General features: G+C 35.8%; 1 protein-coding gene across 1 annotated transcript; it reads left to right on the plus strand.

The window, feature by feature from the left end:
* The first annotated feature begins 279 nt into the window (after nucleotides 1-279).
* Insl5 (insulin like 5) lies at nucleotides 280-3302 on the plus strand. Its single transcript, XM_047539793.1, has 2 exons — nucleotides 280-458; nucleotides 2963-3302. Exons 1-2 carry the CDS (start codon nucleotides 284-286, stop codon nucleotides 3193-3195), a joined length of 408 nt encoding a protein of 135 aa, XP_047395749.1. The 5' UTR covers nucleotides 280-283; the 3' UTR covers nucleotides 3196-3302.
* The last annotated feature ends 11205 nt before the right edge of the window (nucleotides 3303-14507 follow it).

Consider the following 14507-nt stretch of genomic DNA (forward strand, 5'->3'; position numbering starts at 1 on the left):
GTGAGTCTCCATGATGCCTCCCAAGAAAGCGTCTGTTTATTGTCTCACAGACACAGCTAACAAAATAATGATGTTCAGAAGTGACTGAATAGCTGGCAGTAATCGTAAAAGCACATTATCAGAACTTCACAGTGTAACCTATGTGCTTAGCAAATATTGTTAAAATGAGGTTCTGACCAATAAAACACCAGGGATGTGAGTATAAATTGGTCAAAAGGGTGAGAGTTTCTTCAAAACTTGGTTGGGCAATTTGCTCTCTGATTCTCATCTGTTTCTGAGCAAAATGAAGGGCTCCACTTTCGCTCTGTTTCTATTTGCTGTCCTACTTGCCATCTCCAAGGTGAGGAGCAAGGAGATTGTGAAGCTCTGCGGCCTGGAGTACAGAAGAACAGTCATCTACATCTGCGCTAGCTCCAGGTGGAGAAGACACCTGGAGGGGATCTCTCGAGTTCAGCAAGGTAACTTGTCTCCCTTACTCTTTATACAGGCCTCTTTTACTTTTTTTTAAAACTGTTTTTAATAGTTACTTTATTTTTGGTACTAGGGATTGTACTCAGAGGCACTATACCATTGAACTACATTCCCCACCCTTTTATTTTTCATTTTATATTTTGAGAAAGGGTCTTGCTAAGTTGCTGAGATTGACTTCAAACTTGCCATCCTCCTGCCTCTGCCTCCCAAATTGCTGACATTATAGATGTGTTCCACTGCACCTGGCTTAACAGTTATTTCAATAACTACTTCTCTAAGAACTGCTGAGCCATTTCTATATCAGTCTGGGGAATTATCAAAATAAACTGAATTTGGCCTGGGAAAGAGATGCAGTCTCATTTTTTTAGTCTTCTGCTTGAATTCGTATGATTACATGACAGTGAGCTTAGCATCTATGGCAGGTATTATGGATGTGCAATAGGTAAAGAGAAGCATGTAACTTCAAGGGACTACTGGCATAGCAAGATATTCACATAGAGGTAATTATAGAATATGATATGTTGGAATTCACGTGTCAAATGAAGATGAAAGGATGAAATATGACATATATTGAGCACTTATTAAGTGCCCAGCAGTTTTATATGCACATTTCATTCAGTTTGATAAGGATGCTATGAAGTAGCTAATATTATCACTGTTTACCATTTTACCAAGGAGAAAACTATCTACGCAGTTGCTCAGCAGTGTGACTAGGAAGCAAATCAGGTCTACCTGGCTTCAAGAATCAAAATCTTTATTTATTCTATACTGCATCCAAGGGAGTAAACTGTTGCAATAAATGACAGCACTTATTATTTTATTTTTTTCTAAGTTAACAAATAAAAATTGTGTATATTCATTATGTACAACATACTGTTTTAAGTATCCTATGCATTGTGAAATGGCTAAGTTATTTAACATATGCAACACCCCACATACTTATCTTTTGTGTGTGTGTGTGTGTGTGTGTGGTAAGAACACTTAAAAATCTATTCTCTTAGCAATTTTCAACAATACAATGTATTGCTATTAACTGTGGTCACCAGGTTATACAGCTGATCTCTTGAACTTATTCCTTCTAACTGAAATTTTGTACCTTTTGACCAGTATTTTCCTAATACCTCATCCTCCTACCCCAGCTCCAGATAACCTCTATTCTCCTCTCTCCCTCTGTGGTTACAGTTTTTCAGATTCCACATTTAAGTCAGATCATACAGTATTCATCTTTTTTGTGCCAGGGGATGGGGGATGGGAACAGGAAAGACAGTTGAATGAATCGACATAACCATAACTCTTATGTTCATATATGAATACATGACCAGTGAAACTCCACATCATGTACAACCACAAGAATGGGATCCTAATTAGAATAAGTTGTACTCCATGTATGTATAATATATCAAAATATACAATAGTCATATACACCTAAAAAATTAAAAAGATTCTATTTTAATAATGGCTTGTATTTGTATGTTTTATGATAAAAATTTTAAAACTGATTACTAAAGAATGCTGCAATTACATATAAGATTGTAAGAATTCTAATTTAGCTCACGACCTTGGTAAACAAAATATTTTAGAAAATGACCCACAGTCATTATATTTTGGTGGGCTAATATCTTGAAATATCATGATCTTGACATTACTTCTTTAATATTGAAGCTCATATGACTAGATAGTAATAGAAATAGCTCATATTACTACATATTAATAGAAATAAAAAGGGTTTTTAATCTTAAGAGAGTAAGCATAATTTACTGGGATTTATATTGATCTCTGGAATACCAAACCAAAATGTACTAGGAAAAAAAATTGAAATATCTCTGAAATATATGGGGCAGTGGCATGAATGTGTAAGTTGATCTCTTTTAGATACCACCAAAATCATAATGTTATGTATTAAAATTTCCCCATACATTGTTTACATGGTCAATTACTGGTATACCAACCAGCATTTATTCATCTAATTTTTCTTGGCACTGGAAATAAGCTTTAAATGAATTAAAAGTGAGAGAAGCTTATGTGTGGACTTCCGGAACAATCCTCAGATAAAAATAGTGTGGCCTACATTTTATTTTCAGATACAGAAGTTTAAGTCTCCATATCCTTCCTTTCTGATCAGCTTTGTACGGAATACACAGGGTCATTCTTTGCTTTTAGCAAGTAACTAATACCTTGGGGAAGCAGCTAGTCATGGAGCAGAGGTGACCTGCAGCAGTCAAGCCTTGATCTGGCTCTAACCAGCCAAGGGACACTGGGTATGTCACTCTTCCTCTTTACACTGAAGTTTCCTCCTCTGCAAAATGAAGAGTACACATGACTGAGTTCTTCTTAAAATGCCACATTTCTCTGAAATCAGGTTAACATTTTTAAAAATTACACATTGGATTCAATTTCATTTCAGAAATTGAATTCATTTCTCCAAGAGCAGAATATGGCTGCTGCCTTCTTTGTTGGGGCTCTTTAGCATTGTTTTTTCTCTTTCCTACAGGTGAGAGCAGAAACTACTTCCAGCTTCCAAATAGACATGAGGTTTCAGAGGAAAACATAGCCCAGGACCTTCCCAAGGTGGATTCCTCAGGCGAGAAACATTTTGGGGAGGGACAGATCCCCATGGAAGGACTTTGGGAGTCAAAGAAGCATTCAGTGATGTCAAGGCAAGACTTAGAAACTCTGTGCTGCACTGAAGGCTGTTCCATGACTGATCTGAGCACTCTTTGTTAGGACAAAAGCAAATTCCTGATGGGTGGCAGAGCTTCGGCACACATTTAATCACCTTGTTCTACTGCCTGGTGTGATGCTTGTATTCCCTCATAAAACATGGCTTTCCAATTGGCAATTCTTTTCTAAAAGGCATGCCTGAGTGGTTGAAAACACAGTGAGGCCTATTTTCTCCCTTTGCCAAGGTGAATGCACTCTTCAAGTTCTAACTAATGCTTTGAAATTTCAAATACTGTGCAAATTGCAATATAAATGCCATTAAACCAAGCCCATTGTGATTTTTTTTCCTTTTAAAAACTGTAAATAACTTCCTAACAGTAAATAGAGAATGCTGATGGTAGTAAAACCTGAAAAATAGACATTATGAAGAAGGTAAGATAAGCTGTTATCTCATCCAGAAAAACTTGTTGGTCATTGTGTATTATTACTAGAAATTTAAACATTGATATGGTTAAGTAAGAATCAAAGTGTTTTTCCCCAAAGACCTTAAAATGTAGTCATTCTGCACCTACTTGACAAAAGCCAGGGGCATGTATGTATCAATCAAGTCCCATAAACAGCAGAATCTCAGAGTATGTTTGAGTAATGAGCTCCTTCCTGGAGCCTGGGTCACCTTGATTTTGCCTCTCTGCTGCAGAAATAAAAGGACATTCTGTTCTCATTTTGGAAGTTGAGAAACCAAGACCCAGATAGCCAAGCCATTGTTAGGCAGTTAGTTATCTTCACAGATAAAAAAACAAGCTAAGACTATCACAAAGCTGCTTGTATTATTAGTACCATGGTCTATCTTTGGGCTGGGGATATAGCTCAGTCGGTAAAGTGCTTACCTTGTAAGCACAAGGCCCTGGGTTCGATCCCCAGCACCGCAAAAAACAAACAAAAAAACAAACAAAAAAAACAAACATAGTCTATCTTTGAATACCATCTACTCTATGTTGGCCACTCATGTCAACACGCTGTGCATGGCATTAAAACCCTTCCTTCATGCGTTGAGAACAGTATTTCACCATCATTGCACAGATAAGGAAATTGAGGATCAGTGGAATTAGGACAAAGAGGAATGAAGGGAAGGGAAAAGGATGGGAATAGGAAGGACAGTAGAATGAACTGGACATAACTTTCCTACGTTCATATATGAATATACCACCAGTGAAGCTCCACATCATATACAATCACAAGAATGGGATGCTAATTAGAATAAATTATACTCCATGTATGCATAATATGTCAAAATACACAACCATCATGTATATCTAAGAAGAACAAATTTTAAAAATTAAGAAGGAAAAAGAGAATGTGTCCTAAGTCACTCAGTTAAGTGAACGGTGTTTTACTGAATCCAAACTTAAACTGCTCAGTATTAATCAAAGCAGTCACACCAAACTGGATTGTTAGTCCAAGTATTCTTTACCACCAGGTACTCCTGATAGGATAGAAGAAATAAGAAATAGGTAGAAAGAAGACATGAGGGAAGGACAAGGAAATGAGATTTTAATTCTTTTCTTAAAAAACTTACATATATACATATACATATATACATATATACATATATATATCTGTTTTGCCTCTCTACTGCAGGGATTTATTTATATATGATGCTGAGAATCAAACCCAATGCTTGACACATGCCAGGCAATGCGCTCTACCACTGAGTCACAACTCCAGCCCAAGATTTTAATTTTTAAGTTCCACATACTTTTCCAAGCATGTTACTTCCTATGCCAGTCTCTTGCAGGAATGTTACTCCCCAATTCCTGGGAAATCTGTAAATCTATCTGTGCATTGTTAATTAAAAAGAGATATATAATATCATGAGGAACATGTAATTTAGGGGACTTTCTGGCATCACCTACCGATCACACAACAAAGACCACGTTAGCCTAAGGATCCTGAGATTGACCAGACCACCAGAAACTGAGAGACCACCAGACTGATATCATTCCTACATACCTTCTCATACCTGTCCCTCCCCAAGTTGCCTTTAAAAGAAGAGCTTGGAACTTCAAAACACATCCTTCACATTCTCCCTTGAATACTCATTCCTTACTTTCCCCAAAGGTGTCTCTCTTTTTCTTTCTCTCTCTTTTATTTTTTATATTCAGTTAATGAATATTTGTAGTATGATCAGAGTGTTTTAAGGTAAAATATTATAACCAAGCACATAATATAAAATAGTTGGCAAATTACAAAACAAGAAAACCAGTGAAATCAAAGCAGATGCAATCAAGTTTCAAAGTGTTAAGAAACAACAGAGGTAAAATAGTTAACTCTGCCAACTGCAAAAGAAATACAAGGTTCTTACAACATGTAGTATAGAAAGACTTGTAGATTGTAAGAATTTAAGATAAATTTCACAATTGAGAATAACTTTATTTCCTTGGTGATGTCAGACCTACAGAAATCAACTGACCAAGACATTACTTAATAATAACATGACAATCAATTTCAAATGCAAGCCCTTTTTGTATTTTATTTAGAAAAAGGGTCTCACTTAGTTGCTTAGGGCCTTCCTAAGTTGCTGAGGCTGACTTTGAATTCCCAATTCTCCTGTCTCAGTCTCCCAAGCCACTGAGATTACAGGCATATTTCAGACATATTCTTAAACAAAAAACAAAAACAAAAACAAAAAACTAGAAGAGACCAGTAAGGTTCATGTATTATCCACACTAATTGACAAAACAAACAAACAAATAAATAAACAAACCACTACAATTTATTGCATTAATACATTATAGGTAAAATGATAAGCAGTTACATACATTATCTAAGTAAGTATCACAACCACATTGAAACACCCTGTGAGGTTTATCCTCATATTATATGTGAAAATATGGAGGCTCAGAGAGGTTCAATAACCTATCTGATGCTGCAGAATAATTAGCAGAGCAGGGATTCAAACTGCATAATCTTTTTTTTTTTTTTTTCTTTCCAGTACTGGGGATTGAACCAGGGGTACTTTACTACTGAATTATACCCCTAAACCTTTTTATTTTTCATTTTGAGGAACTTGGAATCTTCCTGCTTCATTCTCTCAAGTTGCTGGGATTACTGATGTGTGCCACCATTCCTGGCTCAAACTATGTGACCTTCAGTGTTTTGTTATAATCTGATCTCATCTTAGACTGAACGGTCACCAAAAATCACAAGTTTGCACAAATAGTTGGGATAGGGTGAACAAATGGAGAACATCCCTACAACTTTGATGATTACATACATAATGACTTGCAGACATGGGAACACAACGTTTCCCACATTAGAAACGAAGTAGAAGAATAGTTACCAGAGACTAAAGAGAAGAGGGGAAAGAGGTCTGGGGAGAGGATAGCCATGGATACAATGTTATGATTAAGAGGAATCAATTCTAGTGTTCTATGGCATGGTAGAGTGAACATAGTTGATAATAAGGCATTGTAATATTATCAAATAGTTAGAAGAGAGGATTTTGAATATACTCACTATATAGAAATGAGAGGTTAAGGTCACGGATATGTTGATTACCCTGATTTGATCATTACACAATTTATACATCAATCAATATAGCACATGATGCCTTACAAGAAGGTACAAATTATCATATATCAACCAAAAAATAAAATTAACGAAATTAGAAGAAAAGAAAAAGAAAGGAACCACTTCACACCTATGATGAAGCCTGAGCAGAGACACCAGATATCTGGCTTCCAGATACGGAGACATCTGATCACACGCTGTTGGTCAGAGCAGCACTGAGAAAGGCAGGCACTCTGGTTATGGGAGGAACTAGTGAAATTGAACTCTACTACCAAAATGAAACTTGGTGGGATTTTGAGTTGAATATGATAAACAGCATGACAGGTTTCTGGATCTAGGCATGCAATATTATCATTTATTAGTAAAAGGGTACTTCTGAATTGATTGGCTCATATTCCTGTCTTATTACATTACTTATTCAACAATTATTTAATAAGAGAATAATATACCAAACACTGTTCTGGGTGTTAAGGATATATTTGTTAATAAAATAGACAAAGTGAATATTCTCATGAAGGCAGCTGTAAACAAGAGAAATATCAGATAATTACTGATTCTGAGAAGAAAATAAGCCTTGCAAGGGAAATAGAGAGGCTTGGGAGGGGGCGGGGGTTGAATTTTACTCAGAGTGCCAGGGAAGGTCTCAATGGGAAGGCAGCCACTGAAAGAATATTCATGACAGTGGTGAGGGACATCCCTCCATGATGGATGACTCCAGTGTTCCCTACTCTGCATGCTATTTGCTGATTAAAAGTAAATACATAAAATTGTGGACAACAAAGCAATATATGTTATATATGCATATATTATGTATACGCAATATTCTTGCCTGTCTAAGCACTGTATTATCCTACATATTTATCAAGGACTTATTTTGTTAGAAATGACTTCTAAACTTTATCAAGTACTTATTTTTTATTTTTTTCCATATTTTGGTGCATTATAATTATACATAATGACAGATTTTGTTGTTACATATTTCAAATACTTATTTTTTTGTTTTGTGGGGTTTTTTTTAGATGTTGACAGATGTTTATTTTATTAATTTATTTTCATGTGGTGCTGAGAATCGAACTAGTGCCTCACACAAGCTAGGTAAGTGCTCTACCACTGGACCACAACTCTAGCCCTCACATACTCATTTAATTTCATGATATTATGCTTTTCTCTTGTTATGTGAAGAATTATATTGATGGCATTTCTTATTTTGAAGTTTCTCTATTCAGAATAAGTTTGACAATGGTATAGTATTCTTTAAATATTCAGAAGGACTGGGTTTGTTAATATTTTATTTAGAACTTTTGTATCCATGTCCATAAAAACACTGATTCCTATATAGTCTGGCAATAAAGATTATTCTAGTTTCATAAAGTAAAGCTATTATCTGTTCTTTAAAAATTTGGAGGAAAAAACTGTAATATAGTCACTTTAGCCTGGTGAAATTTTTTTTTAAATCACTGAAATATAATAGATATACAGTCACTTCTATAACTTTTGAGTGAGTTTTTACTTATTTGCACATGAATGAATTGCTAGAATATGTTAATAATAATTAGCAATATATTATTAATAATATATTCTTTTTTACATATCACTGCATTTTATTTGCTAACATTTTGCTTAGGATTTTTGCAAAACATTTTTATAAAAAATTTATCTGTAATTTTCTTTTCTTTTAGTATTCTTATAGGATATTAATATCTGACTTAAGCTAGCCCTGTAAAGTAAGTTTTGAAGTGTTCCCTCTTCCTCTAATCTCTGAATGTTCCAGATTAGTAGTATTTCTTTTTGAAGTGAGTGGGTCCTTAGGTGACTTTTACTTGTGCTTGTAAACTGAAACACAACAAGCACATTAGCTGTGTTTTTCAAAATATATATTTTAAGCTAGTCTATCATAGTAAAGGGAACTATAAAGGAACATTTGTATAATTAGCCAGCAGTGTAGTTTATTTTTCTTTAGTTTCAAAATGAAATGGGTATCTAAACTTAATATGTCTCATATGAATTTAAACAGTGGTTTCCCAGCACCCTCTAAGCAAGTCAGGCTGATTATCTGTCCTTCTGGTAGTTGAATAACGCCCTCAGTCTTGTGTCTGGGAAGCATCGTCTTTCCTTTTTGATCATTAGTGTAAAGTGAGGCAGTACTGGTTGTACTGGTTCCTTGCCTTGGGAAATAGCCTGGTAGGTGGGTGGAGATACATGTTTCAAGTTATATCTTGCACTAAAAAGAAAAAAAAAAATGTACTCTAGTTAAATTGGTAAAGAAGCATTTGTAAAGAGATTGCAGGAGACTTTAATCAGATATTTAACATATTTAAGTCTCAATAAATTGCTAGTAGTTTCTTCATACATGTGAAGAAAATAACATATGAATTCAAATGGGCATAAAGGAAAAAATAAGTAGCAGTAAACAAAATCAGTGTAAGAAACCAAGAAAGTATTGCTGTAGGAGCCAAGACCTCTGAATGGAAGATACGTAAAAATAAGTAGAGATGAACAAAGAAAGGCTAACTTTGGTACTGAATAGGACTGCTAAACGTGGACTTAAAGAGAAAGTATTTGTCATTCAAAGAAGGTAGTAGCAGACAATTAAAGGTTTGAAAAGAAAGTACACATACAAAAAAAAAAAAAAAAAAAACCAACAACAACCAAGTAACATAGCATATAGAAGAATGGTGGTAAATAGAAATTACAAAAATATCTGTCAATTTTTTAGGAAACAGGTTCTATGGAAAGAAATGAGAGGTTGAGAGTAAGCTTCCATTATGCACCAAATACTTTATGTAAACTTTCCCTGTTCAGTCTTCATGATAAGAACGTAAGTAGTGGCCACAATTATAATCATTTTTAACTTTTTAAAAATTTTGTTCTAATTAGTTATATATGACAGCAGAATGTTTTTCACCTCATTGTAAACAAATGGAGCACAACATCTCTTTTCTATGGCTGTACACAATGCAGAGTCACACCGTTTGTGCAATCATACACACACATAGGGTAATAATGTCCATATTATTCCACCATCCTTCCCATACCCTCTCTCCACACTCCCCTCTGCCCAATCCAAAGTTCCTTCATTCTTCCCTAGCTGCCCCCCATTATGAACCAGCATCTGCATATCAGAGAAAACATTTGACCTTTGGTTTTTTGGGATTGGCTTATTTTGCTTAGCATGATAGTCTCCAACTCCATCCATTTACCTGCAAATGCTATAATTTCATTCTTCTTTAAGGATGAGTAATATTCCACTGTGTATATATAACACATTTTCTTTATCCATTCACCTGTTGAAGGGCTCCTAGGTTGTTCCATAGTTTACCTGGCAATCCTTAGCAAGAAGAGTGAAGCAGGAGGCTTCACAAAACCAGACCTTAAGCTATACTACAGAATTATAGTAACAAAAATGGCATGGTATTAGCACCAAAATAGACATAAAGACCAATGGTACAGAATAAAAGACACAGAGACAAACACACATAATTACAGTTATCTCATACTAGACAAAGGCACCAAAAACATATATTGGAGAAAAGAGCTTCTTCAACACATGGTGCTGGGAAAATTGGAAATTCATGTGCAACAAAATGAAATTAAACCCCATCTCTCATCCTGCACAAAACTCAACATATTTTTACCTTTGAGGGAACAGGCTCAGAGAGCCAATCACCTTCCCAAAGGCACACAGTTAGTAAGGATTGACAGCGAACAGAGGTGTTTATCTTCAAATCTATGCTTTTAAACAAAAACAAAAAACCCCAAACACTGTTCCTCAAAAGAAATGAATTCAGAAGATAGCTGAGGTGGAACAAAATGGGAGAAACGTTTTGCACATTTTGCCTGTGGGAACACTTTTACTGTTTGTGAAAGGAACGCATTGGTGAAATGAGAACCAGATTGCAGAAGGTGAAAGTAGCAGACAAGGAGACCAGCAGAGAAAACCAGAGATGGTGGGTACGGCCACTCCTTTATAAAAATGCTGGGAGGGAAAAGGCATAGCAAATGATCAGTAACTATGTAATGGTAAATTTTCTTAATTCATTTTTGGAAATATCTAGAAGGATAGGTTACATGATGGTCTCAACAAGGGAACCTTCATTGTCTAAAATGGCTAAGCTCCAATTTTTCAACTGTTATTTTTAAAAATTATTCCCATCAAAGAATAATTCTCAAGAATTTAAAAAGTGAGTGAACTGAACTAGCATGCAATTTTTGAGCACATAATCTGTTGGACTTGGTCATAGGGCCTCCTTTTATGTGTTTTCTGTAAAGTAATTCTATAAATGACAGCAGATGACAACATCGATGCATTCATCGGAGAAGCCAGCATTTCTTTTTAAAGAAACTACATTTCTTTTGACATCTGACAACAGAAAGGGACCATGTAGGAATTTTTTTTTAATGAAGAAACAAAGGAAGGCATCATTTAATTTTGTTTTTTGGGGGAAAATATTCCCTGCTGGTTTTGGGGGAGTGTTTCTGGTTGATGTTCCCAGAGCTAACTGAATTTTCAGTAATTTGCTATTAGTACTGACTATGCTTGCTGAAGAGTTGGCTAATGAATATTTTATAAAGCAGGAGGAAGATGTTAAGTCTCCATTTGGATGCCTGCCAAGTCCTAAACCTCTTACCTTGATGTGGCTGCTCAGTTCCAGTTGTACGGTTTCAGTTGCCCAAGGCTGTCTCTATCTAATGTTCCACTATTAACTTAAACTCTGAGTGCCAAATGAAACTTGGTGTTTTGTTTCTTAAACTCTTTCTGCTGATATCCCATTTTTGCTAAAAGGACCATAATTCTAGTTACTTACATTCAAACTTTCAATCATAGGAGTTACTATTTATCAGCAGCTTTCTATCAAGGATTATGCTGTCGAATTCAGCAAATATGAATTTCATCTTCCAAAATCCTGTGTGGTAGGTACTAGCATTATTATTACTTTACCAGGGGGAAGTTGCAACTTGGTGAGATCAATAATTTGTTTAATTTCACTTAACAAGTGCCTGGGATGGTGGGATATGGTTCTAAGTCTGCAAACATCCAGAGCTTGAAACTTTAGGCTGTCTTTTTCAGGCCAGAGTGCCTTAGCTTTGCTTCTGAGTCCTCCTTTCACTTTGTCTAATAATGCAGACTTTGTCCATGTAATGTCACACACTACTGCTATCTCCTTTCTATTTTCAATGCCAATGCCATGTTCAGACTCTGATCAGCTCTCACCTCTCCTGCATGGTTTTTATGCTCTTATCCAACTTACTTGTCTTCTTAGAGTCACTTCACCTACGCTCTTCTACTGAAAAGCCTTCGATGATTCCTCTTGGTCTGAGTGTCATTGCCTTACCCAGTCATCTTCTGGTCTTTGTTCTAATCACCTTATCTTCACAAACATTTTTTCATCCAGTCTAGACTTCTTGCTATACTCCTCTCTCTGTTGAAATTCTACTTACCCTCTTCATGGTCTAGATTGTTATTTCCCTTCACAAAGTCCCCATAAATCCCCTAATCAGACTGGACTTTTCCTGTGACAACATATTCTGGCCTGCACTGTGGTCACCTGTATACTTCTGTTATTCTTATGGGATCCTAGTTCCTCAAAGAGTGAACTGTGCTTTGCTATTTTCTGTGAAGCTTGGTGTTGGCTAACACTGCCATGGAACTTAAGCGTAAAGATGAATTAGATTTATTGTAAGGCATTGTCAAGAATATGATCCACACCTTGATATTTTTGACCTACAATGGGAAACAAAACTAATATTCAAAAATTAGCTGAGGAACAATCAGGAGTTCAACTATGAGAGTCATCAGAGAAGACAGAGCAGGAGGAAGCGCCTTGGAGTGGGGGTCGGGGGACGTGGAGAGAAGAAGAGACCTGAGGCTGACTCAGAAAAGTGAAGAAGGGCGCTGACAGGGAAAGGGAGGTGTTCTGAGGTGGGATGAGCAGGAGTGAAGTCTCTGAGGTGGGGAGGGACACAGCTGGTCTGGGAAGAAGGATGGCACTTAGGAAGCCTAGTGGTGGGGGGAATACCAGGGAAGTTTGGGGATTCTCAGAGTAAAATAACTCCTTCAAATTCAGAGTGCCATTTCTTTAAAAATTTCTTACCCCAAGGATTTGTGTGATAACTAGTGTTCTCCTAAATTAGTTGTATATTCTTTTTTTTTTTTTTTTTTTTTTCCACTCAGTGGTTGTCACCATGGACAAAGTCCCCTTTTTTTTTTGTTTTTTTTTTTTGCTTGTTTGTTTGTTTTTTTTTTGCAGTGCTGGGGATTGAACCCAGGGCCTTCTGCTTGTGAGGCAGCACTCTACCAACTGAGCTATATTCCCAGCCCCTTTTACTGTATATTCTTATACTGCTATATAATTACAAGAATTCATCACTGAATTCATCTGAATTACAGTGCATGACAATGTGGAGGAACTACTTCTTTTTTGTTTTTTTTTTTTTAACTGTTACTATGTTTTAAGGCTTTGACTCCTATTAAAACTTAGGATAAATGCTAATAAATTATTTCATGAATTAGAATTTAGAACTCTGAAAAAAACTTTTTTTTTAACAATAGACTTTCTACTTACTAAAGAAGTTTCTTCATTCTGCTTTATTCATGCAAAACCGTTATGTGATTATCCCTGCTATTGTTCCAAGAAAGAAGATGTTCACAAATGTGTAATGAAAACACGAAGTTCTTTCACTTACCCATTTGTAATGTAAGCCAGATTCGAAATCGGCCTGTGGGGATGGGCAAATATTGGTTGTGATAGATTATTACATACACACCTATTCCCACTAACACAAAAGCACTAATAGAAGAAAACTGGAAATTGACAAATCCCCTTTGAAAAGTCACCTTAAAGCCAGAAAAAGGAGAAGGAAAGGGATTTAGAAGGTAGGCATTTTTTACTACATTTTAGGGAAAAATAAGACACCCACACATTTAAAACTATAGAGCAATGGTTTTTCCATTTGTTAAATTCTTCGTGATATGAATTACACATCATTTTTTCCTTAAGACTATAACATTGCTAATTTCCTCCATATGTGAATGATTTGTCTTTGACCTTTAACAAATGTCCTCTAGGCAGTCGACTTACCATCCAGGAACAACAACACCGCATCGTTTTACATGCACACAAAGGCCTGAAAGCTTCATAAAAATAAATGATCCATGGTACAAGATACATTAACCAGCAGAATAATAAGCCATTTCAGCCCCGTAAATTTTAATGCCCATCCATTCAAAACCACACTGGGTCACTTTAGTATTAAATTCATAGGAACAAAATAGTAAGAATACATGTTTTATTTGTTAAGCTGCCAGCTTTACATTTTGTGTAAAATTTCATTAGCCAGGGAAAACCTATCCAGAGGCACTTGAGGCAGTGTATATTTAAAAGTAGTGTCTCTTTCCAATATGTGATTTTATGTGTTACAGATACATTTACTATTAAGCATCATGTATATTTAATATAATGTCTACTTCAGTGTCCTAAAAAGCCTTTGTTCAGTTATAGTTTCCATTATCGAAGAGCCAGTGTTCAGTTCTCCCACAATTTTGTAAAGTGCCAGCAGCCCACAAGAGCTTCTAGTTTTAGCTTGTGGCCCCATGGGACTATGGTAATTGTTATGAAGTCATTAATTCTACCTCAGCAGTTTCAACTGTCAGGTACATGTAACAATAATTGCAGTTAATGAATGCTGCTCAATTTATTAAGTGCAAAATGAAAACTGGTATTCTTTTATATGCGGCACTGAGGCATATTAACATTTATCATTTGTGTATACCATGTTGACTATTCCACTGTCTTCTATTGGCCAGG

Source organism: Sciurus carolinensis, chromosome 1 (genome assembly GCF_902686445.1).
Source record: "Sciurus carolinensis chromosome 1, mSciCar1.2, whole genome shotgun sequence".
NCBI lineage: Eukaryota > Metazoa > Chordata > Mammalia > Rodentia > Sciuridae > Sciurus > Sciurus carolinensis.

Bases quoted from the DNA above. Each gene is read 5' to 3' on its own strand.
- Insl5 (XM_047539793.1), top strand. From the start codon at position 284: ATGAAGGGCTCCACTTTCGCTCTGTTTCTATTTGCTGTCCTACTTGCC. The intron at 459-2,962 runs GTAACTTGTCTC...TCTTTCCTACAG, and splicing joins GATCTCTCGAGTTCAGCAAG to GTGAGAGCAGAAACTACTTC.